Raw genomic sequence first — 25,984 nt, forward strand, 5'->3', positions numbered from 1 at the left:
GAATTTTCTGCGCTGAGGATTTCACCGCGGCGGCTGCCCGGGCGGCCCGGGCGCACGGCCCTTCGCCATGTATACCTTCGTGGTGCGCGACGAGAACAGCAGCGTCTACGCCGAGGTCTCGCGGCTGCTGCTCGCCACCGGCCACTGGAAGAGGCTCAGGCGAGACAACCCCAGGTTCAACCTGATGCTGGGAGAGAGGAACCGGCTGCCCTTCGGGAGATTGGGTGAGCGCTTCCCCCTCCCCGCCCTCCCGCTCCTCCCACGGCCCGTTAGCAGCAGCGCTTTTGTCTTAAGGTCATATATCTTCCCCTGCGTCGTTCCCCGGGCAGAGAAAAAAATGGATCCATAAAGGTCTAAACCCACCGCTTTGCATGCCTTCCCGTTCCCGAAATCGGATTCGTGGCCGCCGCTGCCTGTGGACAATGGCTGGTGCCTGCAGCCCGAGGGGTTGGGGGGGGGGGGGGCGTCGGCCGCGCGCTCCCGCACTGCCCCGGCCCGACGCCCCCAAATCGCACAGGGCCGCGGGGCAGAGCTGGGGCGGGGCAAGGCCCCGCTGAGCCGGCGTCGGACCTCCAGCTGGAGTCCTCTTGCGAATTTTCTGCGCTGAGGATTTCACCGTGACTGGTGTTGACGCGGGAGGGATCCTTGTGTGTGTTGAAAACCCTGCGGATTCAGCTACCCGAAGGCTCAGATCAACTGGGGATTTGGAAAAGACCTCTGGGTTCCCAAAGCAGGAGCTGCAGAAGTGAGCCAAGCTCGGGCCAGGGCGGAAGGAAGGGTGCCTGATTTAGACCTTTCCTGAGGTTCCCCGAAGTATGTGTTTTCACAGTTGTGTGTTGAATGCAGATTTTGCATGACACTGGCTTCACCCTGCGTCCCACTTCTCTGCCCTGCTCACCCCGAGAGAGTTACCTTCACTCCCATGGTCGATGCCAGCTTGGCATCATGTCTACATCCATATCCACATCCTCGCCTGTAGGGAGGGGCACGGGAAAGGAGAAGACCGGCAGCTCCCTTTTAGATGACGTAATCCACAAGTTGTGCAGATCACTTCAACTTACATCCCATTGACCTGAACCGTCTCGTGGCCTCTCCTCACTGCGCAGTCATCCCGGAGATGCAGCCTCTGTTCCTTGCCAAAATTCTCCCGGGGCGGGGACCAAACAGATTTGCCAAAGACGGAAGAGGAGGATCGATAATGAGGAAAAGTCATCTCTGTCTTAAAGGGCAGTCCAGAGAGAGTGGTGTTCTGTGTCCAGCAGAGGACATAGTTTTTAGAAAAGAGGTGTGGTCAGAGGGTAGAGAAGCTGAATGAGCAGGCTGAAAATAGGCCATTTGGAACTCACTGGCTACTTCCATAGAGCCTTTGGGCGGGGGGTGTGTACAGTTGTAATGATTTCAGGAATGAAGGGTGTTGTAGCATAGCCTTATCGAAATTTTTTCTTTGGAATGCACTTTTTACTGTTATACAAATTTAGGATGTATGATGAGGACTCCATGGAGGGACTGATTCCAACCCCCAGCAATCTTGGAATACAGGGAATGTGCCTGGAGATTCCCTTTTGTTAAACTGTCTCTCCAGGAAGCCCTCAGCAAAGAGAATACCTTCCCTGAAAGACGAACTACTTATAGTTGAGAACATATATTTCCTTCTTGCTCTGTGCACATCCCTGCCTGCCTGACTTACCTTCCTCTATAGACTGGGCAGTGCCTGGCTGTAAAAGCTTAGGGGGAAATCCTAATATTCAAAACTGGCAAAAATGTCTCTGTTGGGGCTGAAGCAGGGGTGGTTTTGCATTGCTATGGTGCTCAGGACTGGGGGGAAGGCCAGAAACTTACAGGGTCCAAATCCTAAACAGGTACCACAAAGTCAACAGATGGTAAGAAAACATTTGGTTTTTATGGAAAAGAAAACAGCATCACACAAGCAAAATGGTTATATGTCTTCACTGTTAGGGATGTTTAGTTTTTGCTTCAGTGCATTGTGTGAAACCCAAGGAGATGGCTTATAGAGCCAGATAAAGTCTCAGGAATGCTCTTGCCGTGGGGATGAGAAGGTAGGCGCAGGTGTGAGGCAGGTTCATCTGTCCCAGGGAGACAGTGAGAGCAAGTTAGTACCTAAATATTTTTATTTGATTATATGCTGTTCTCAGATGTATCCTTTTTACCTCTGGCATCTTCTACTCAGACTCCCTTTGTTTGGTTTTACTTTTATTTTTGTTGCTGGAAATTGAATGCATTTTGTTAGGAATTTAAACAAATATTAAGGCTTTTGTTTTTGTTTGTATCCTCTCTGCTCTGTTTTATGGAGGAGGGGACATGGCGGTAGGATTCATTGAAAATGAGTTTCTCTGTGGGAGATATACAGAAGAAAGTCTTCAGGGCTTCTGATTTTATAGACATGGCTTCTCTACTATCTTCCTTCACCTCTTGTGGCTCTCCCAGAAGCTCACAGAGTTAGACATGCTTGAAGACAGTAATATCCTAGTCCTAGTGCTTCTTTGGTGGCTATAGAAAGCAAGGTTAGGGGTGCCAAGGCGTCACTGTTGAAGTCCTACTGTGCTTGGGGTGCCTGCGTGGCTCAGTCAGTTAAGCATCTGACTTCAGCTCAGGTCATGATCTCACGGTTCATGGGTTCGACCCCCACGTCGATCTCATGGTTCATGGGTTCTGACAGCTCAGAGCCTGAAGCCTGCTTCGGATTCTATGTCTCCTTTCTCTCTCTCTCTCTGCCCCTCCCCAGCTCATGCTCTGTCTCTCTTCCACAAATAGATAAATATTTTTAAAGTGTAAAAAAAAATAAAGTCCTACTATGCAGAGACTACTAAGTCCCTATGTGTGAAGCCAAGAGTGGGGTTTGGGGAGGATCAAAGAGAGGTGAAATAGAAAATACCCTTCCGCCCTAAGAAGAAAAAACAAAGGCAGCAGTGGTGTTCGGCAGACCTAGGATATTAGTGTCTTTAATATCCACTCTGGGGAGGGGGAGGGGGTACAGGTGCAGGGCAATGGAATTGTTCCATTTCCACCAACCAGTCTTGAAATGAGAGAAGGAAAAGCTGGGCATGACACAGCTGTTCTCTCTTCTGCGTGCTGGTGCTGACATTGTCGTTTCCCACCTGTCCTCTTTCCCTTCTGAGCCTCCTCTTTCCTTTATAGGTCACGAGCCTGGGCTGATGCAGTTGGTGAATTACTACAGGGGGGCTGACAAACTGTGTCGCAAAGCTTCTTTAGTGAAGTAAGTGTTGAAGATTCATTTTCAGTCTATTACATAAATGTTTTCAACTTTCATCCTGAAGCCCTTTAGCAAAAATGTGGAATTTTTTTTTCTGGACAAAAATACTTTTTTCTAGAAAGCCAACAATATTAGTTCCGGAGTATCCTCCATGCTACTTTGATTACAGTCTAAAACTTTGCTGTTTGCCCCTGATAAATCCTGTCTCTTAGGTGAGGCTCCCTAGAAGCAGAACGGGAGGCCCAGGTTTCTTATGTGGTGGGTGACTAGTGGCAGGGGGGTGGAGGGGTGGAGGTGAAGGCTCTTGGGAGAAACTCATCCAGAAGCAAGGCGGGGGGCCAGACAGCAGGGGAGGAAGCCAAGCAAAGACACAGTTTCAGCCGAAGTCTCTCCTCAGCCTGACTCCGTGGAGCTCAGGAATAAATGGTACCTCTGAACTGAGATGAGAGGACCTGGCTTCTGTCCTCTAATACCAGTCAGCCACTGGCTGTTAGGGGAAGTGGAGAATGTAGCTTCCCCTCCATTTCTGGACAGGGGCTAGACCCTGCAGAAGAGGCATACGTGAGCTCTTGGCAGCCAGCTCATAGCAGCCAGGGGTCCCAGAAAGGACACCCAGGCAGGGTATAGCAGTATCTGCTATACTGCCCACCTCCAAGCAGTGGGGTTATGGCTAGGTGTCATAAAAATGGTCCCATAAGGTAAGGGGAAACACTATTATACAGGGATTAAGGGGGAGGATTAGCAGCTTGGGTTTTAATCCCAGCTCTCCCTCTCATTAGCTTGGGTGTATTTCCTCATCCCCCCAGGCCTCAGAATCTACCTCACAAGGTGGCTGTGAGGATTAGCTAAGGCGACACATGTAACATATATGGCACAGTGGTAGTAAGTACCGGACTCTGTGCCTTGGTTTCTCCTTCTGTAAATAAAATGGGGATAATAGTAACCACCTCAGGGTCGTTGTAAGAATTACTTGAGTTCATTTATGCGCTGGCTTTGAGTAATGTCTGTCTCATAGGTCACACTACATAAGTAAAAGCTCTTACTACTGTTATTATGCCTGTCACTGCTATTATTGTTATCATTTCAGTAGGAAACAACTGGGTAGTGCCCCCCAATCAGAGTTGTAACGAGTCTCCAGTATTCTTTCCATGAAGACTAGTGAACATGCGTGTGTAGCCTAACAAATCCTTTAGGGAGGAAGACACTGGAAGATACGACTCGACGCAAATGCTCTTTTCCCCACCCACATTTCATTCTGGGCCCTATCTATTTACTAAGTTGAGTGTTCACGGCATTAGCTTCCCCTTTTTGTCCACACTCATTGGCCCCAGTAACTTATATATCCAGTTCTGTCTGTGATGGATTTTCATGATTCACCATCCACTCCTAAAGGTGAGTGAAGCTTTCTGAATTCTTATTACATATTTACATGTTTAGAACACAAAAGATTGTTTCACCAGAGCTAAGAGTAGAAGTGGGACATGATTGTTTATCCAGATCATTCATTTAAAAAATTTTTTTAAGGTTTATTCAATCTTTTTTCTACTATGACTTTTTTTTTTTTATCTGAGGATAAAGGGAGAATTTAGCTTTCAGAAGTATGAACAGAGGATGTTGTAAAAATTATGTACGTAACATTCTACATATTTGCATAGTTAGTTATAATGAAGTGGCATGACCACGTGACTGGGGTCCTGATCGGGTCTGAGTAGGTATCTAGATCTCTGTGACCCTGGACAACACCGCTCTAAATCCCAGTGACCCATCTGTCAGTGTGGATGGGGATGATTATACTTGTTCTTTGCCCCTCTGTGACGTGTGACATGGTCTGTGATGACACCTTGTAAATGGTGACATGGTTTATGCAGGCTGGGGGTTGTCATTATCCTCATAAGCTTCCTTCATTCTCTTAGGTGGCTGGCAAGGGATTGTAGTAGTTCCAGGAAGCAATGGTTCCCTTTGTCATTTTGTCTCTCTCCATAATTTTGTATGGCTTCGGAGGGCTCCAAAGAGTAAAAAATGTAATTTCCTCAGTTTAATGTAGGGCAGAATGGCAACTCATAGAGGATAACTGGGTTGCCCATTGCCATAGCGGTTAATGTCGCTACACGTTGTGCAGTTCCAGTCTGTACAAATGAACCTATGGGCCATGTGACTGGGCATCCCTCACAGGGCTTCCTAGAGTCTCGATAGTGTTCTCCACTGGACCCTTGACAGCAAGTGCCTTCCTCCTGTTACTTCAGGGACTTTGACAAATTCATCAACACCCTGTGGCTGTAGTCTCACAGCCCTGAGTGGCTTTTCTCTCTGACCTAGGTTGAAGGCTTTCTTTTTCTCCTGTGAAGTTTTTCCCCTAATATGTATAAATGAGCCTCCATTTGTGATTTCCTTCTAAATGGGTTTCTGAGGGAATGGAACAATTGCAAAGGATGCTGTCCAGCAGAAACAGAATGCCAGCCACATGTGTAATTTTAAATTTCCTAGTAGCCACATTAAAATAAATACAAAGAAATAGGTGCAATATATTTTACTTTTTTTAATTGTTAAAATATTTTTATTACAAACTCTATAAATTAATCGTTTTGGTAAAGTTCTTTAATAATTTAAAATCCTTGCTATCCACAGAAATCTATTTGTGTTTTCTACTGCTCTCCCTTGAATCCTAACTTTAAACTTGTTTTTATTGGGTTTGGGTATACGTACCATGGTAACATTATGAAATGTTTGGTCCAGGGGCGCCTGGGTGGCTCAGTCGGTTAAGCGGCCGATTTCGGCTCAGGTCATGATCTCGCGGTCCGTGGGTTCGAGCCCCGCGTCGGGCTCTGTGCTGACATCTCAGAGCCTGGAGCCTGTTTCGGATTCTGTGTCTCCCTCTCTCTGACCCTCCCCCATTCGTGCTCTGTCTCTCTCTGTCTCAAAAATAAATAAACGTTAAAAAAAATTTTTTTTTAATGAAATGTTTGGTCCATTGTAGAAGCTTGTGTTGACCTTTTTCTATTTAAACAATTGTTTCAAAAGCTGAGCCTGAAAATATTTTATACACTACAACAAAAATCACTGCATTTAGAATTGATGTTACAGCAAATGATCATAGTTTCTCTTTTTTAAGCCAAAATGGAATGTCGGTTTCCTAATTCCTTTATAGTTCCTTCTATCAGATGGTAGATGGAATAATAATTACACAACAACGTATTTCTGACTTCTCCAGCTATTTTATTTGTAAATATAAACACTCTTCGTTCCTTTTTCTTGATATTTTTAGCTGTTATAAGGAGGTCAGTATTGAGAACAGGTTGGCATTGGACAAATTTTCTTTTTACCTCCTGGTCGAAAAACATTTGAGAGGAAGAATTTTATTTATTTATTTAAAAAAATTTTTTTTAACGTTTTTATTTTATTTTTGAGACAGAGACAGAGCATGAACGGGGGAGGGTCAGAGAGAGAGGGAGACACAGAATCTGAAGCAGGCTCCAGGCTCTGAGCTGTCAGCACAGAGCCCGACGCGGGGCTCGAACCCACGGATCATGAGATTGTGACCTGAGCCGAAGTCGGACGCTAAACCGACTGAGCCACCCAGGCGCCCCTGAGAGGAAGAATTTTAAAGATTAAATCCATTATTTCATACTCGTTGAAGCAGTTCTTACTGTAGCTTATGAGTTGATTGAGTCAACCCTGGGAAATCCTGAATATTTCTTCTCGCTTTTATGGAACAATGAATTCTGTTCTCTGCCGGAACTGAACGAGTGTGGTGAGGCGATGGCAGGGGGCTGGTTGGCCACAACAAGCTTCAAATGAAAACCTGTCTTGCTAGACTGACTGAAGTCCTTGGAGACCTGGCCTTGCTGATTCCAAATTTGACTTGATTAATTTCCTCAAGGTGATCAGTTCTTTGGTGATAGATTAATATTTTACTTTAATAATATATTTTATTTAACCAGAAAAATCCAAAATAATCAGTTTGATATGTTATTAATATAAAACAATTAATGAGATATTTTATAGATTTTGTTCTCTTTCTGAGTCTTCAAACTCTGGTATAAGTTCACATTTTTGGAACATCTTAATCCAGACACTAAATTTTCATCTAAAACCCTTGCTCTGTATTTAGATTTCATGAACATTTATGGTTGAAATGTTGATTTACATACTCAAGTTGTTCCCACGTAAAGTTTTTCAGTAACTCAATGAAAAATCATTTTCCTTTCATAGTTGCAGACACATTGGCAAAACTGGTTCATATTTTTAGAAGAATGACTTGAGTTTTCAGAACTATATCTAAGTTAAATAAATTCATCAACTCTTATGTCAACACGTATTATTAACATCTAATTCAAAAGAGATATTGAATAAAGTGAAAAGAAATTCTAAATTTAGCAATGTCAACAAAGTGTTCTTAAAACTTTTCTTTAGTTTTTGTAGCCAATTTGCATAATGCTGTCTATTTCAATTTAAATCTTCTACATACTGAGTCATGCTCTTTTTAAATGTTTATTACTTTATTTTGAGAGAGAGAGAAATAGAGAAAGCATGTGCACATGCGCCCATGCACAAGTTGGGGAAGGGCAGAGAGAGGGAGAGAATCCCAAGCAGGCTCCATGCTGTCAAGCGCTGTGCCTGAAGCAGGGCTTGATCTTATTAACTGAGATCATGACCTCAGCTGAAATCCAGAGTCAGATGCTTAACCAGCTGAGCCACCCAGGCTCTCCTATATTGAGTCATGTTATAAAAATATGTGAAATCGTTATTGTTGGCTGTGTTATGAAATTAGAGCATAAATTCTCACACCTGTCTGGTTAGGTCATAAATAAGATCTTTTTCCCTTCCTTGGAGCTTCAACTTTAGCTTGATCGCCTAGAGCGTATATTGATGAGAAGATGTAAATCACACTGCCACTTTTCATCTTTGATTACTGAATAAAATAATTATTGATTTGGGAAGCATTTTCTTTTATTTCAAGAGAATCTGATTTGGAGTTGACAATATAGTGAATCTTTGTAGAACTCCTTTCTCTCAATTAGTGAACACTGGCAAAGAGCACAGTATCATTAAATCTATTGTCTTCTGTTTCTTTCAACAGTTCCATACTGGGGAATCATTGTAGCATTTGCAAGTATATACTAAACCATTTCAACCACTGTATCCCTGATAGTTTTCATAGAGTGGGCTTCAGAAAACTGAGTGCAAGTGTTTCCAATATGTACCATATAGTACAATGAAACACTAAAGGAAGCATCGGTGTATTAAAATCACAATAAATCAGATTTCAACCCAACCTAGCTGAAGCACTGTCACAATAGAAATTTTCACATGTAGGTGAGATTCTTCTTTGACAGATGTAAAAGATTTAAAAATATCTACACCACAAGGTTGGTAGTTTTAAGGCTGAAATTTGATATTTTTTCATGTATTTGAAAATTCTTTGAGGGGCGCCTAGATGGCTCAGTCAGTTAGGCATCTGATTCTTGATTTCAGCTCAGGTTATGATCTCACAATTTGTGAGTTTGAGCCCCGTGTTGGGCTCTGAACTGACAGTGCAGAGCCTGCTTAGGTTTCTCTCCCTCTCTCTCTCTGCCCATCCCTCACTTGTGTGTGCGTGTGTGTGCTCTTTTGCTCTCTCTCTCAAGATAAATAACTAAGTAAATTTATAAAAAATATTGGAAGCAGAACATTCCCAAAATATTCATTGGGCAACATCTTATGTCACAGAATTCAACTAAAACTGAAGGAAAATATTTAAGATTTTTCCATTTTTGAATCAGTCTTTGATACTATTAGAAAAGTTTTGTATTCCTTGGGCAGTATTCATGACTTAGCTAAAGATTGTTCACTCTTTGTAAAATGTCTCATTTTTACTGTTTTCCTCAAAATATTTCCTCCAGCTGTATTTCTATCTAAAATGGTTTTTTGGGGGCGCCTCGGTGGCTCAGTCAGTTGAGCCCCCAACTCTCTTTCTCCTGTCCCTCTCCCCTGCTCACTCTCTCTCTCTAAAATATAAATATATAAATAAATAAATACACAAACAAATAAATAGAAATGATTTTCTTTTTTGTGCAAGAATCCATGCCATTTTATAACTGACCAAAGTTACAAGTTCAGAGCCTGTTAAAAATAGTTTAGGGGCGCCTGGGTGGCGCAGTCGGTTAAGCGTCCGACTTCAGCCAGGTCACGATCTCGCGGTCCGTGAGTTCGAGCCCCGCGTCGGGCTCTGGGCTGACGGCTCAGAGCCTGGAGCCTGTTTCCGATTCTGTGTCTCCCTCTCTCTCTGCCCCTCCCCCATTCATGCTCTGTCTCTCTCTGTCCCAAAAATAAATAAACGTTGAAAAAAAAATTAAAAAAAAAATAGTTTAAACATTTTTTTTTTTAGGTATTCTGATTTCAGTCACAAATTTCATTGATTTTTTTAAGTTTTTATTTAAATTTCAGTTAGCTAACATACAGTGTAATATTAGCTTCAGGTGTAGAATTTACTGATTCAAAGCCTTATTACAACACTTGGTGCTCATCATGACAAGTGCATTCCTTAATCCCCATCCCCCACCCACCTCCCCTCTGGTAACCACCAGTTTGTTCTCTATAGTTAAAAGTCTGTTTGTTGTTGTTGTTGTTTTTAATTTTTTTTAACGTTTATTTATTTTTGAGACAGAGAGAGGCAGAGCATGAATGGGGGAGGGTCAGAGAGAGGGAGACACAGAATCCGAAACAGGCTCCAGGCTCTGAGATGTCAGCACAGAGCCCGACGCGGGGCTTGAACTCATGGACTGCGAGATCATGACCTGAGCCGAAGTCGGCCGCTTAACCGACTGAGCCACCCAGGCGCCCCAAAAGTCTGTTTTTTGGTTTGCTCCCCCGACCCATTTTCTTATGGTTGAGTGGAAACTGCTTATGAAATTCATTACATTATGTATTTTCTGAAAATGTCTCCTTTGTAACTCTGCTATAGCAAGTTGCAGTTGCCATTTATTGTGAAATTTCTGTCATAGCTTCTGCCAGTTCTTTTTTTTTTTTTTCCCCATTACTGTCCTGGTCATAGTTCTAGCTTTGGCATCCCCACTCAATTCTGCATCAGTCTCTGATTAAGAAGATAAGAATCAAGGGGCACCTGGGTGGCCCAGTTGGTTAAGCATCCAACTTCGGCTCAGGTTCCTGGGTTCGAGGCCTGCACAGGGCTCTGTGCTGACAGCTCGCAGCCTGGAGCCTGGTTCAGATTGTTTCCTTCTCTCTCTGTCCCTCCCCCACTAATGCTCTGTCTCTCTGTCTCCCAAAATTCAATAAACATTAAAAAATTTTTTTAAATGAGAATCAAAAACTGAGAGAAGAAATTTCTTCCTCTATCAAAGCCATGGTAAATAACTGTCTGGGGTACACCAGGAATATGCTGGAGGCTGTGCTTATGAAGTCAATCGTCAGGTTAAGAGCAGATGGAATTGTAGCAATGAAGGTGTGGATGATACACAAACTCAAAGGGAGTAAAACTATCACATTAACTTTACAAAAAAAATATTTGGCATTGGTAGTATGCCTTTGTTTTAAATTTAAAATTTTTTCTCTAATTGTTTTTTAGCTAGATACATAGTTACATTTCACAGTAGTTGCCAGTTACGATTTACATAGTTATCATTGTAACTCTTGCTGTCCGCATAATAAGCACGTTATGATGCTTCATCAATGGATGGGGGATAAAGTCACTTGAACTGAATCAGTCTATTGTCGCAGAGTAGAACAGTGACATGTTTATGTCAGCTACTAGGAACAACACATGGCCTGACGTGCCTGCTGCAGGACCGGAGAAATATCTGAGGTCGTGCAGTGGTTAATGTCATCCTACCAAAAGAGTGAAGTTGTGAATAATGGGAGAATACAACACTTCAGTTTTTACATTAAAACTAAACAAAGTTTAAAATTCAGTTCCCGTGTCACATTGGCCAGATTTCAAGTACTCAGAGGCCACGTGTGGCTAGTGGCCACTGTTTGGCCAGTGTAGATAGAGTGGAATATTCAGTGAGTTAGAAATTTATTGATTTTTGTTCCTTTGAATTCAAGTAACTTTCAAATTCTGTTGCCTTTGGCTTAAAAATAATTTTACTTTAGGGGCACCTGGGTGGCTGAGTCAGGTAAGCGTCCCACTTCAGCTCAGGTCATAATCTCACAGTTCACAAGTTTGAACCCCATGTTGGGCTCTGTGCTGACAGCTCAGAGCCTGGAACCTGTTTCAGATTCTGTGTCTCCCTCTCTCTCTCTCTCCCTCCCCCATTCATGCTCTTTCAAAAATAAATAAAAACATTTAAAAATTCTGAAAAAATAATTTTACTTTAAATCTCTGTTGAAAATTTCATTATTTCTGCCGTTTGCTCATAGATTGATTTTGCAGGTGGATCTTTTTTTTTTTTTTAATGTTAATTTCTTTAAAAGAGAGTGAGAGGGGCGCCTGGGTGGCGCAGTCAGTTAAGCGTCCGACTTCAGCCAGGTCACGATCTCGCGGTCCGTGAGTTCGAGCCCCGCGTCGGGCTCTGGGCTGATGGCTCAGAGCCTGGAGCCTGCTTCCGATTCTGTGACTCCCTCTCTCTCTGCCCCTCCCCCGTTCATGCTCTGTCTCTCTCTGTCCCAAAAATAAATAAACGTTGAAAAAAAAATTTTTAAAAAAAATCCTAAAAGAGAGTGAGAGAGAGAGAGCCTGCCAGTATGAGCAGGGGAGAGGCAGAGAGAGAGAAGGAGAGAGGGAATCCCAAGCATGCTCTGTGCTCTCAGCACAGAGTCTGACATGGGGCATGATCTCACGAACCATGAGGTCATGACCTGAGCTGAAATCAAGTTGGATGCTTAACCAACTGAGCCACCCAGGTGCCCCTTGCTGGTGGATCTTAACACAGGCTTAACATTAATAGTTCTGTTCTAGGTAGTGAAGGGAGTGCACCTTAGGGAAGGCCTGCAGATCTTTGTGTGGGTTCCTTCCTGCCTCTGATTCCTGGGAAGTAAGAGTAAGTTTCGAGTGAGGACTGGGAGGTTGGAGCTCGCATAGTACCTATTTCTTACTACCTTTATGATCTTTGGAAATTTACTTCTTGGTTGGACCCAGTGCCTCATCTATGAAATGGGATGCTAGTGCTTTCCCCTTTGGGGGTCTGATTGGAGAGTAAATGCAATGGGAGGCCCTTAGTAAGCCCATGTGTTTATTAAGTGCCTTGCTCATGGCCTGACTTTATCTTCTGTCATGTATGTTGTTTTGGGGTCAGGAGGTGTTTTTAGTTATGATCACTGGAGTTCTATGCCCCATTATTCTGTGCCTCCTTTATTCTGGGGTGTCTGGGTGGCTCAGTCAGTTAAGCGTCTGACTCTTGGAATTTGGCTCAGGTCATGATCTCACAATTCATGAGTTCAAGCCCCAGGTCAGGGATATTCATTCTCTCTCTCTCCCTCTCTCCCCCACCCATCCCCTATTCTCTCTCTCTCTCTCTCTCTCAAAATAAATAAGTAAACATTAAAAAAAGATAGATTCCTCCTTTATTCTAATAGTCATTGAAGCCAGGTTGAGCTAAAAACAAGCAATGAACTAAATAGATAATTGGATTCCTTTTTTAAATATATTTTTTAACATTTTTATTTATTTTTGAGAGGTAGAGAGCGTGAGCAGGGGAAGGGCAGAGAGGGGAGACACAGAATCCAAAGCAGGCTCCAGGCTCTGAGCTGTCAGCACAGAGCCTGACACGGGGCTTGAACCCACACAACTGTGAGATCATGACCTGAGCCGAAGTTGGATGCTTAACTGACTGAGCCACCCAGGTGCCCCGGATAACTCAGATTTCTAAGCAGTGGCCTTTGTTCTTCAGAGAGTTGGGCCAAGATAGTATTTTTTCTAGTAAATACTAGAATATAGTTTCCTAAATTCTCTACTTTGTTTTTTTTAGCATAAGTTTAGCCTAACCACAACGTAAATGTTGAAAAAGTATGGTTTCAGACTTACTTCCAGTTTCCTTAGGGATGCGTTTTTTTAATTTATGTATTTATGTATGTATGTATGTATGTTTATTTATTTTTGAGAGAGAGAGAGAGAGAGAGAGAGACAGAGTGTGAGCAGGGGAGGAGCAGAGAGACGGAGACAGAATGAAGCAGGCTCCAGGCTCTGAGCTGTCAGCACAGAGCCCGACGTGGGGCTCGAACCCACAGACCGTAAGATCATGACCTGAGTCGAAGTCAGACGCTTCACCAACTACGCCACCCAGGCACCCCTAGAGATGCATTTTAAAAACAGCTGAAGTTCTGAGGGCGCCTTCTTGGCTCATTCAGTTAAGCGTCTGATTCTTGGTTTCCACTCAGGTCATGATCTTGAGGTTTCATGAGTTTGAGCCCTGTGTCAGTCTTTGTGCTGGCAGCGTGGAGCCTGCTTGGGATTCTCTCTCCCTCCCTGCCCGTCCCCTACTCACACTGTTTCTGTCTCTCTCAAAATAAATAAATAAACTTTAAAAAAGTGAAAGATAACCTAGTTAAATACTGCTTTTAAAGTAAACAAATAAAAGGAGCTAAAGTTCTAGACATTAAGCTCCTGTTTAACTATTTGGAACATGCCTTAAGGGCTGCATGTAGTAGCTATGTGCTGCCCAATAGTGTCTTATGGGTCTGCTCAGGGAGGCCAAGAGCAGAGTGGGATAAAGAAACCAGCTCCTGGCTCTGGTGTTGCCCTGCCTCCTGACAAGCTCTGGGGGGAAGCACTGGCTTTTCTGAATGGAGTGGCAGGGTGTACTAAGAAGGGAGACTGACCCTCTGTCATCTGTCAGGCTAATCAAGACGAGCCCAGACCTGGCTGAGTCCTGCACATGGTTTCCAGAGTCCTATGTGATTTACCCAACTAATCTCAAGACCCCAGTTGCCCCAGCACAGAATGGAATCCACCCACCGATCCATAGCTCAAGGACAGACGAAAGGGAATTCTTCCTGGCTTCTTACAACAGAAAGAAGGAAGAGGGAGAAGGCAATGTTTGGATTGCAAAGTCATCAGCTGGTGCCAAAGGTGAGTTGGCATTGCTGTTCCCTTCTTTCTTTCCTGTAGGTTCCTATGCGCTTTGTTCTCTTGTGCAGTAGAATTCAATGATATCTTTAGGTGAATGACTGTTCTAATCTGAATGCTTAAGGAGACCATGTCTAGTAACTAGACCATGTCTAGTTACATAGTTTTAAATATTTATCTAGGTACTGATGACTTCTAAACATATACCTCCAGCCAAAATATTTCCCTTTACGCTCCAGATCCAGTGTGGAGGGCATTTCAAATGTAACATGTCTGATACAGAACTCTTCGTTTCCTGCCCAACTTAACCCACCCCAGCCTACCCCTCTTTTCAGTCTTCTCACATAGTATGTGATCCCACTCCTCACCTAGTCTCCGAAGCCCCAAACCTAGGATTCCTCCTTGACTGCTCTTTTCTTTATAATCCATACCTAATGCATCAGCAAGTCTTGTTAGCTCTACCTTCAAAGCACATTCTGAATTAGACTTTTTCTTGCCATTTCTACTGCTCTTACTTGAAGTTAAAACTATTATTGTCTCTGGTCTGTGTAACTGCTGTGCCTGCTCCCAGCCAGTTCTCCTCTAAGAGAGAGTGGCATCTAAAAACACAAATCTAATCATTTTACTCCCTGCTCAAGACTGACCAGCTGGCTTCCCAATGCAGTTCAGATAAGCTCCAGACTGCTGATGGTAGCCGACACCATTTGACATTTGCTTGTATCTGTGGTCCCATCTCTGTTCTTTGCCTCGTTCACTGTTCTATAACCATGCCTGCCTAGAGTCCTACAAATACTCTAAATTTGTCTGTGTATCTTGAATGTGCTTATCGATTATTTTCTATTTCTTTCAGCTCAAATGTTACCTTGTCAGAGAAGCCTTTTTTTTTCTAAAATAGCTTGTATGTCCATTGCTCTCTGTCCTTTGCCTTGCTTTATTTTTTTATCCTTGTACTAACCTCTCCCCAGCACTATATTACATATGTTTATCTGCTCGTCTCCTCTATCCTACCATAAGCTCCATGTAAACACAGACATTCTGTCTTGTTCATCTCTGTACCCTCCCCAGAGGCACTCAGTAAATATGTGTTGAATGAATGCATAGAAGGAATGAGATTTAGAATATTGACTCAGGCTCAAAATACAGGCTGTTCCCAATGTAATGAACACATAAACACAGTCTATCTCTGTAGCTACCATCATATGCTCCTTTTAAAACCATTCCATTTTGAACTTAATTCTTCTTTTATTGCCTTGGAAGACCATCTGGCCATTGGTATTCATTTCTATTCCCGGTCCAGTGGACCTCACCTTCTTTTCCACCAACCATGAGACAGGAGGGCATCACCTGGAATCTCCTGAAAGTGGGAGAGTTGGACTCTTGCCACAAGCCAGGTACCTCACCTACTTCTCTCTCCCCTCTTGTGACCTCTTCTCAAATACCAATCCTAGTAGCTTGGTTCTAATGATAAATGGGGAAATTGGAAGAGGAAATAGACATTTGCAGTACTCCATACTCCTTCTGTGGATTTGGGCTTGAGTCATAATGGCCATTGTAAGGATATCCTGTATCCTTACAATGGAGCCTTAGCTGGAGTGAGAACCAGGAGTAAGGCAGGGCCTTTGGCGAAGGACATGTCAGGTCATGGCAGTGATCCTACCTGGGTGGTACCTGGACCCTCACCAAGACAAGACATGGAGTCGTGGTCAGCATCAGGGAGTGGTAAAAAGAGAATAGAATGCCAAACAAAGAAGAAATTTTGCTTGAGAAGTTGAGATAAGTGGTATGCATTTGTTTTGTTTGGTAACTACAAAATTAAACCATTAGGATGAATGAATGTCTTATATTCTTGTTAAACAAATATTGAGTATGTATCAGATGCTGGGAATAGTTGACTCAACCTTCACACTATATCCAGTATGAAGACCTGTTCACCACCCCACCACACATTTTGCATTGTAGCCACCTTCACCACTCACCTGGAGCATTGCTCCCTGTCCTCCTGCCCTTGGCCGCCCTCCAGAGTCTACACACAGTACAGCAGACCCAGATCCTATTAAAGCACAGGCAGTCCCTGTCACATCTGTGTTCAGTGCTGTCTCCCTGGTGCCGGGGCAGCACCTGGAACCCAGCAAAAGTTCAATATCTGTATTGAGTGATGAATGAACAAACGAATGAAGTCATGAGTGTTTGGAGATACATTGATGATAAAATAGACCTGATCTCTTGCCCTCATGGACCCAATGTAGTAGAAGGCTAGAGATGCATCTATTTCCAGATAAATAGTTGAGATGAGAACAAAGAAGAAAAAAGACTATCACCTTAAAACTTTTTAAAGAATTCCAGCGGTGCCTGGGTGGCTCAGTCGGTTGAGCGTCCGACTTTGGCTCAGGTCACGATCTCGTGGTCTGTGAGTTCGAGCCCCGCGTCGGGCTCTGGGCTGATGGCTCGGAGCCTGGAGCCTGCTTCCAATTCTGTGTCTCCCTCTCTCTTTGCCCCTCCCCTGTTCATGCTCTGTACCTCTCTGTCTCAAAAATAAATAAGCGTTAAAAAAAATTTATAAATAAAAAAAAAAGAATTCCCGAGTTTCTTCATAATTTTTCCAGGTTTAGTTAGTGAGGGTATAAAGAAATAACATTAGAAATACAGTTAATGAAACATGGAAACATGGTACACTGGTATCCAACACTTACAAAATAAATGTAGATTTTATGTATCATTTTATACCTATAAAATAAAAACCTTCAGTCATACTGTTGCTGAAAGTTTGTTATGAACTGCTTCCTCTTAGTGGTGATACACAGACTTTTGAAAAAGTAATAAGATAATACAGAGGAAGAGCCATAAAGAATGCATAGGCTTCGGCCCACTAATCTCATTCCCGAAAACTTAACTTCAGGAAAATATTTTAAAAGAAACAAGAGTGATTTATTATGTGACCTGTAATAGCAAAGTGTTACTTAGAAACAATCCCACTGTCCAACAATCAGCAAATAAATGTGTAATTTTTTATATCCACACAATGGGATATTTTTTCAGCTACTGACATAATTGTGATGTTAATGTAGAAACAGTGAAAGCATTGACAATATTAAGTGAAAAAAATTGACAGTTTAAGGCGAGTTCACTGTGATTGAGCCAGTCTTTACTCTTATGGAAAGGAAGGTAATATTAAAAGATAAAAATAATTAGGAAGTAAGACTATAGGTAACTTTTCTATTTCACTTTAATGCCATGTTTTTTGCAATGATAATAGTTTTTAAAGTTATCAAAATGTATCTTTCTACCTTCTTCCTTTATTTTCCCCACCTATCAGCATTAGGTATATTCCTTTTTCAATAAGAAATAATTTACATAAGGAATAGCATAAGGAAAACAAAGTTGGGACAGATAGAAGGGAATGTGAGCAGATTATGGAGAGCAAGGCATCAAAGGTGATACACTTTCAGGGCATTAGTAGGAAGGGGTGTTTTAGGATAACTATTTTAGAAGAAGTGAAGAGAAGAGACTAAGTTCTATACTAAAAAACTGGCAAGTGGAAATAAAGAGGAACCAGGATATCTGAGTATGGTTCCTGAGGGAGATGAAACAGAAAGAAATTACAAAACAACTGTGAAAGAGGTCAAAAAGGACCTAAATAAATGGACAGATATACCATGTTCATGGATTGCAAAGTTCAACATAGTAAAGATGTCAGTTCACCCTAAATTGATCTGTAGATTTAATATGATTACTATGATTGCTATCAAGACCTCAGCCAGGTTTTTGTGTATACATAAAGCTTCTTCTAAAATTCATATGGAAAAGCACAAGGCTTAGAGTAGCTTAAACGATTTTGAAAAAGAAGAGTCGAATGGGAAGAGTCATTGTATCTGGTATTAAAGCATACTATATGGCTACAGAAATCACTACACTGGTAGTGTAGTATTGGTAGTATTGGTGAGGGGACAGAAACATGAATCTGTGGAAGAGCGAACTCAGAAATAAACCCCAGATATATGCCCTCCTCATTTTTTATTTAAAACATTTTTGGAATGTTTTATTTATTTTTGAGACAGAGAGACAGAGCATGAGTGGAGGAGGGGCAGAGAGCAGGGGAAGAGACACAGAATCTGAAGCAGGCTCCAGGCTCTGAGCTGTCATCAAAGAGGCTGATGTGGGGCTCAAACCCTCGAACCAGGAAATCATGACCTGAGCTGAAGTTGGACGCTTAACCACACCCCAAGCCCACCTCACTTTTAACAAAGGTGCAAAAGCAGTTCCATAGAGGAAGGATAGACTTTTCAACAAATGGTGCTGGAGCAGATGGATATCCCCAGACAAAAAACAATGAACTTCCATCTTAACCTCACACCTTACACAAAAACTAATGCAAAATGGATTTGTGGACTTAAATGTAAAGTATAGAACTATAAAATTTTTTTCAGGAAAATAAATAGGAGATAGGGCTGGGCAAAGAGTTCTTAATCTTGATATCACATATATGACCATAAAAGTAAAAGTTGGTAAGTTAAATCTCAACAAACTGAGGTTGTTTAGCTCTGTGAAGGCCCTATTAAAGAGGATGAAAATATAAGCTATAGGCTTGGAGAAGGTATCCTCAAACCACATATCTAACAAAGGATATATCTAGAGTATATAAATGACTTTTAAAACTCAGCAGTTAAAAAAATAAAAAGAATCCAATTAGAAAATAGGCGAAAGAAACTGACAGAATGGGAGAGGATATTTGCAAATGACATATCAGATAAAGGGTTAGTATCCAAAATCTATAAAAAAGTTATCAAACTCAACACCCAAAAAACAAATAATCCAGTGAAGAAATGGGCAAAAGACATGAATAGACACTTCTCCCAGGAAGACATCCAGATGGCCAACTGACACATGAAAAAATGCTCAACATCACTCATTATCAGGGAAATACAAATCAAAACCACAATGAGATACCACCTTACACCTGTCAGAATGGCTAGCATTAACAACTCAGGCAACAACAGATGTTGGTGAGGATGCAGAGAAAGAGGATTTCTTTTGCATTGTTGGTGGGAATGCAAGCTGGTGCAGCCACTCTGGAAAACAGCATGGAGGTTCCTCAAAAAACTAAAATAGGACTACCCTACGACCCAGCAATTGCACTACTAGACATTTATCCATGGGATACAGGTGTGCTGTTTTGAAGGGACACATGCACCCCCACGTTTATAGCAGCACTATCAACAATAGCCAAAGTATGGAAAGAGCCCAAATGTCTATCAATGGATGAATGGATAAAGAAGATGTGGTATATATATATACAATGGAGTATTACTCAGCAATCAAAAAGAATGAAATCTTGCCATTTGTGACTACATGGATGGAACTGGAGGGTATTATGCTAAATGAAATTAGTCAGAGAAAGACAAAAATGATATGCCTTCACTCATATGAGGACTTTAAGAGACAAAACAGATGAATATAGGGAAGGGAAACAAAAATAATATACAAACGGAGGGGAACAAAACAGAAGAGACTCATAAATATGGAGAACAAACTGAGGGTTGCTGGAGGGGTTGTGGGAGGGGGGATGGGCTAAATGGGTAAGGGGCACTAAGGAATCTACTCCTGAAATCATTGTTGCACTATATGCTAACTAATTTGGGTATAAATTAAAAAAAATATAAATAAAAGAAACTAGGCAAAAGACGTGAGAATGCATACCGTTGAAAGGCTCTGCAGATAAAAAATTACAAATGAAAAGATTTTCAATATTATTAACCATTAGGGAAATGCAAATTAAAACCACAACAGTCCTATTAAAATGACTAAAATAAATGGTAATGACAGCAAATGCTGAAAGGGTCAGGAGAAACTAGACCAATAACACAGTGCTGGTGGGAATGTAAAATGGTACAGCCCCTATGGAAAAAAGTTTGGTGATTTCTTGTAAAACTAAACCTGTAAGAACCATATAACCTAGCAATTGCACACACTTGGGCATTTGTCCCAGAAAAATTAAAAGTTGGGGTGCCTGCCTGGCTCACTTGGTGGAGTGTGTGACTCTTGATCTCAGGGTCGTGAGTTTGACCCCACATTGGGTGTGGAGCCTACTGAAAGAAAGAAAGAAAGAAAGAAAGAAAGAAAGAAAGAAAGAAAGAAAGAAAGAAAAGAGAAAGAAAGAGAAAGAAAAATAAAAACTCACATCCATGCAAAAATCTATACATGATTGTTCATAGCAGCTTTATTTGTAATAGCCCCAAATTGGAAACAACTCAAATTCCTTCAGAGGCTGAATGATTAAAAAAAAAAAAAAAAAAGCTGAAGGATTAAGCCAACTGTGGTGAATTGATACCTTGCAATATTACTCAGCAATAAAAGGGAATGAACTATTGATACATGCAGCAACTTAGAAGCATCTCCAGGGAATCATGCTGAATGAAAGAAACCGATCCCCAGAGATCACATACTGTATAATCGTATTTATATAAAATTATTGAAAAGACAAAATTATGGAAATGGAGAACAGATTAGTAGTTGTCAGGAGGGTGTTATGAGGAAGGAAGTAGTTGTAACAACACTGAGGGATCCGTGCAATAATGGATCCAGAATGTGGATCTATATCCTGTATCCAGAATGTGTAAAGAACTCAGATAAGAGTAAAAAAAACAAAAACAACCTAATTAACAAAAGAGCAAAGAAACTAAACAGACGTTTCTCCAAAGAAGGTATACAAATGGCCAATAAGCACATGAAAACACATTCAATGTTGTTAGTCATTAGGGAAATGCAAATCAAAACTGCAATGAGATACCACTTCATACGCACTAGGATGGCTATAATCAAGAAGACAGAAAGTGTTGGCAAGGATGTGACAAAATTGAAATACTCATATATTGCTATTGAGAATGTAAAATGACATGGACGTTTTGGAAAACAGTTTGGCAGTTTCTCAAAAAGTTAAACATAGAGTTACCATATGACCTGACTGTTCACTCCTAGGTATATTCATGAAAGAATTGAAACCATGTCCACACAAAAACTTCTATGAAGATCTTCATAACAGCATTATTTATAAGTACCAGACAACAATGGAAAAAACTCAAATGTCCATCAGTTGATGAATGGATGAACAAAAATGCTATATCCATACAATGGAATATTACCAAGTCCTGGAAAGGAAGAATGAAGTAGTGGTACATGTTACAATATGGATGAATCTTGAAGACATTATGCTAAGTGAAGAAGCCAGACACAAAGGCCACATATCTTATGATTCCATTTATATGAATCATCTAGACTAAGCAAATCCATAGAGACATCAAGTATATTAGTGGTTGTCAGAGAATAGGGTAAGGAAGGAATGGGAAATGACTGCTAATGGACATGGGTTTTTGGGGGGAGGTGAGGAAAATGTTCTGAAATTGTTAGTGATGGTTGCAAATCTCTTGGATATATGAAAAACCATTGAATTGTATACATTAAAAGGGCAAATCTTATAGTATGTAATATGCATCTCAATACAACTGTTGAAAGGACATTTATTTAATGTTGATAGACACTCTACACATATATAATTTTTCCTATTACAATGCTATAGGGAATTGACTTGTACAAGTGTGTTTATGCTCTAACCTTCTGGATATTTCTATAAGCTGTAGAGTGAGAGGTGGCTTTATTAAAGTTTTGATCATGGTAGCCAGTGACCAACAGTAGAGTGGCATTTATTTAGGATGCTTGGGTGTTTTGAATGTCTGTAAAAATGGAAATTTCATGGTTGGAGCCTGTCAAAGTAGTTAGTGTTCATGGTCCTATGTGGAGAAGGAAGTAGATAGCCCTGGTGCCCTTATGGGCAGAGGGGAGAGTGTGAGAGACTTGGGGGACTGAAGGGATGGAAGAGGAAGAATGAGCAGGCCAGTAGAAGCCTCCTTCCAGTTTTCTCCCAGTATCTCCCCGCTGGCTTTGTAGAGAGCTTTAACTCTTGGGATGAACTTGACTGATTTCTGTTACAATTTTGCCCTGTTAGGTGAAGGCATCCTCATCTCCTCGGAGGCTTCAGAACTTCTGGATTTCATTGACAACCAGGGTCAGGTGCATGTGATCCAGAAATACCTTGAGCACCCTCTGCTTCTGGAGCCAGGTCACCGCAAATTTGACATTCGGTAATGCATCAGTGTCTGGAGTTTTTGTTACTGAGGTGAAAATAATGCAGGGGTGGGTGATGAGGAGGGTAACATGGAATGTAAGGAAGTATTTGACCATGTTTCATAAGTAGCCAAAATTGAGCACAGCTTAATAGAACTGAGGTTCTGTACCTAATTTTCTGTTTTTCTTTTAGTATTTCTCTTTTCTTTGTAGAAATGTTGCTAAAATTATGGATTTCTCTTTTTTGTATGTTTTCTTTAATCAAAATGACTTGTGGCTCCAAAGAAGAGAGTCTAAATGTATGGGGCTTGCTTATGGACAAAGCTGTGAGATGTACATACAACTCATAATTAAGACACAACAAAATAATAATGTTCTTACTTCATTATTTGTGTCCTATTTTTTAAGAATTTCATAAACACACCTTAGGTTTTTGGATTTTAACTTTCTGAGCAATGGGCCTGGCATAGAGTAAGAGGTTGTATCGTGCTTTAAACAGCCCTGTCCCCAGCCTTCCTGTGGCCTTGCTGACATTTCCTCATTGAGGACTCTGTCTTCTTGATGCCTTTGTAATGACTTGCTCTTCTTCAACACCAGTCCTGTGTCAGATCAGCTTCAGGGTGAACAGTCTTCCTCTTAAGATTACTAATAGAGCAAACATGGCAAATGGAGGTTTCATGGATAAACCTTAGGACCCAGCCCATCTGGATCTCTTTAAAATGCTGTATCTTTTGAACTGATCAAAGTCTTCTTGTCATTTATGTCATAATCTGCTCTCTTAGCTAATAGCAGATTCATAATCTGCTATCTTGGCTATGGCTTTCCTGATATAATTTTAGAATCTACCTTCCTCTACATCCCTCCAAAAAAGGTAAGGAATGGGGATGATATATATACTGTGGAGAAACTGTGAATAAAATTGTTCTCATTGACTTGCAGAAGCTGGGTCTTAGTGGATCATCAGTATAATATCTACCTCTACAAAGAGGGTGTGCTTCGGACTGCTTCAGAACCATATCATGTTGATAATTTCCAAGACAAAACCTGCCATTTGACCAATCACTGCATTCAGAAGGAATACTCAAAGAACTATGGAAAGTATGAAGAAGGGAATGAAATGTTCTTTGAGGAGTTCAATAAGTACCTAATAAGTGCTTTGAACATTACGCTGGAGAGTAGTATCTTGCTACAAATTAAACATATAATAAGGTAACTGAATTGTATCTTTTTTGGTTGTGTGTCTTGAAGAAGCTTTGGAAAGTTTGTGCCTTTCAAGGAATTATTCCATTTAAGCTCTCTAAGGACAAAAGTTATTTGTAATATTCCTTTATTATCCCTTCAGTATCTGTAGGAACTGTAATGATGTCACTGTTTGCACTCTTTATATTGGTATCTTCTATTTTACCTCTATTGGCTAGAGGTCTATCAGTGTTATCTTTTTAAAAAGTCACCTTTTGGCTTTATTGATTTTCTCTATTGGTTTTATTTTTTATTTCTTTGATTTATGCTCCTTATTGTTTCCTTTCTTCTGCTTTTTTTGAGGGGTTTAATTTGTTTTCTAGTTTCCTTAACACAAAAGGTTAGACCATTGATTTGAGAGATTACCTTTTTTAAGTGCATTTAATGCTGTCAGTTTCCCTCTAAATACTTACTGACACATCCCCCAGGTTTTGCTATGTTGTGTTTTCATTTTCATTTTATTAAAATATTTTCTAGTTTTCCTTGTGATTTCATCTTTGACTTGTGTTACTTAGAAATTTTCCCTTAACTTCCAAATATTTGGGGATTTTCCACATATTTTTCTATTACTGATTTTTATTTTAATTCCATCATGGTCAGAGAACATACTTTAAAATTTGTTAAAGTTTGTGTCATGGCCCACAATATGATCCAGTTTTAGTGAATGTTCCATGTGCACTAAAAATAATGTTTATTCTGCTATAGTTGGGCTGAGTGTTCTATAAATGTGAATTAGGTGAAAGTGATTAGTGTTCAAGTCTTTTACATCCTTGCTGAATTTCTGTTCTGCTTGTTCTGTTCATGATTGAAAGGGAAAACATTGAAGTCTCCAGGTATAATTTGGATTTATCTACGTCTCCTGTAGTTTTATCAGTTTTGCTTTATATGTTTTGAAGATCTGTTTTAGGTGCATACACATTTAGAATTGTTACCTTTTTCGTTTTTTGGCAACTGACCACTTTATCCATATGTAATTTCTGTCTTTATCTCTGGTAATATTTCTTATTTTAAAGTACATTGTCTGATATTAATTAATGTAGCCACTCCAGCTTTTTTTGATTAGTGATATGTCTCCATCCCTTTACTTCTATCCTATTCTGTTCCGTTCTATATTTAAAGTGGGCTTCTGGTAGACAGTGTATAGTTAGGTTTTGTTTTTGTTTTGTTTAACAAAACAGCCAATATCGTAATCTCTACCTTTCTAATTGGTGTGTTTTTATCATTTGAATTTAATTATTATTGGTTTGGCTGGATTTATATGTACTATTTTTTAATTTACTATCTGTCCCCTTTTGGTTTTGTTTTTCATTTTCCCATTGCCTCCCTTTTAAAAAATTATTTGAATTTACTGCAGTGCCTCGGTGGCTCAGTTGGTTGGGCCTCTGACTTTTTGGCCCAGGTCATGATCTCGTGGTTTGTGAGTTCGAACCCCGCATCAGGCTCTGTGCTGACAGCTCAGAGCCTGAAGCCTGCTTCGGATTCTGTGTCTCCCTGTCTCTCAAAACTGAATAAATGTTAAAAAAATTTTTTTTAAATAGAAATTATTTGAGTTTACTTAGAATTATTGAATTTATTTGAATTACTTAGAATTTTTAAATAAAAATTATTTTAATTTTTCTGTTGAGTATTTGGCTTTCTCCCTCTCTCTTAGTGTTTACTCTAGGGATTATGATTTATATACCTAATATTTATTTCACAGCCTTCTTAGAGTTAATAATTTATCACTTCAAATAAAGTGCAGAAAACTTATAACCTTATAGTTCACTTAATTCTCCCCCTCTATAGTTGTTGTATATATTACATCTACATACATTGAAATCTCTACCACGTAATGTTATAATTTTTGTTACCAATATTCATATGTATATATTATGTGTATGACAGATTATCAGGTTGGATTTTTTTTTAATACAAAACCAAATTGTATGCTGTCTACAAGAAACCCACTTTAAATATAAAAAGAGAAAAATATTTTTTTATTTGCCTTTTTTTATTCTCTTCCTTCAGTCCTGAAGTTCCAAGTTTCTCTCTGGTATTATTTCCCTTTAGACTTTAGCATTTCTTTTAGAGCAGTTCGTTCTGTAGGTAATAACGTCTTTTAATTTTCTGTCATCTGAGAATGCCTTTGTCTCACCTTATTCCTGAAGGATATTTTCACTGCTGTTGCACAAACATAATGTCAAGCAAAAATTACAAAAAATATAGACTGTGTATACAAGATGCATACAGGTTGATTCTGTTCATATAAATTGAAAAGCAAAACTGAAGTTATTTAGAGGAATGTGCATGTGTGGTTAAAATAGAGAACTGAAGGAATGAAAAACATAAAATTCAAAATAGTGGTTATCTCTGAAGGGGAAGCAGAAGGCACCAGAGAAAGGATCCTAAAGGAATTGGAT

The 25,984-nt window shown here is 40.5% G+C and overlaps 1 protein-coding gene across 3 annotated transcripts in view; it reads left to right on the plus strand.

The window, feature by feature from the left end:
• Window positions 1-32: 32 nt before the first annotated feature.
• Window positions 33-25,984, plus strand: part of TTL (tubulin tyrosine ligase) — a 38,935-nt gene continuing 12,983 nt past the window's right edge. For all 3 annotated transcript variants that reach the window (XM_040496749.1, XM_040496751.1, XM_040496750.1), the window contains exons 1-5: window positions 33-224; window positions 3,157-3,235; window positions 14,002-14,234; window positions 22,228-22,363; window positions 23,286-23,555. In XM_040496749.1, the coding sequence (XP_040352683.1) occupies window positions 68-224; window positions 3,157-3,235; window positions 14,002-14,234; window positions 22,228-22,363; window positions 23,286-23,555 (875 nt within the window). In that variant the 5' untranslated portion in view covers window positions 33-67. The remainder of the gene's footprint in view (window positions 225-3,156; window positions 3,236-14,001; window positions 14,235-22,227; window positions 22,364-23,285; window positions 23,556-25,984) is intronic.

Source organism: Herpailurus yagouaroundi, unplaced genomic scaffold (genome assembly GCF_014898765.1).
Source record: "Herpailurus yagouaroundi ecotype Mexico unplaced genomic scaffold, PumYag 188, whole genome shotgun sequence".
In the NCBI taxonomy this organism is placed as follows: Eukaryota; Metazoa; Chordata; class Mammalia; order Carnivora; family Felidae; genus Herpailurus; species Herpailurus yagouaroundi.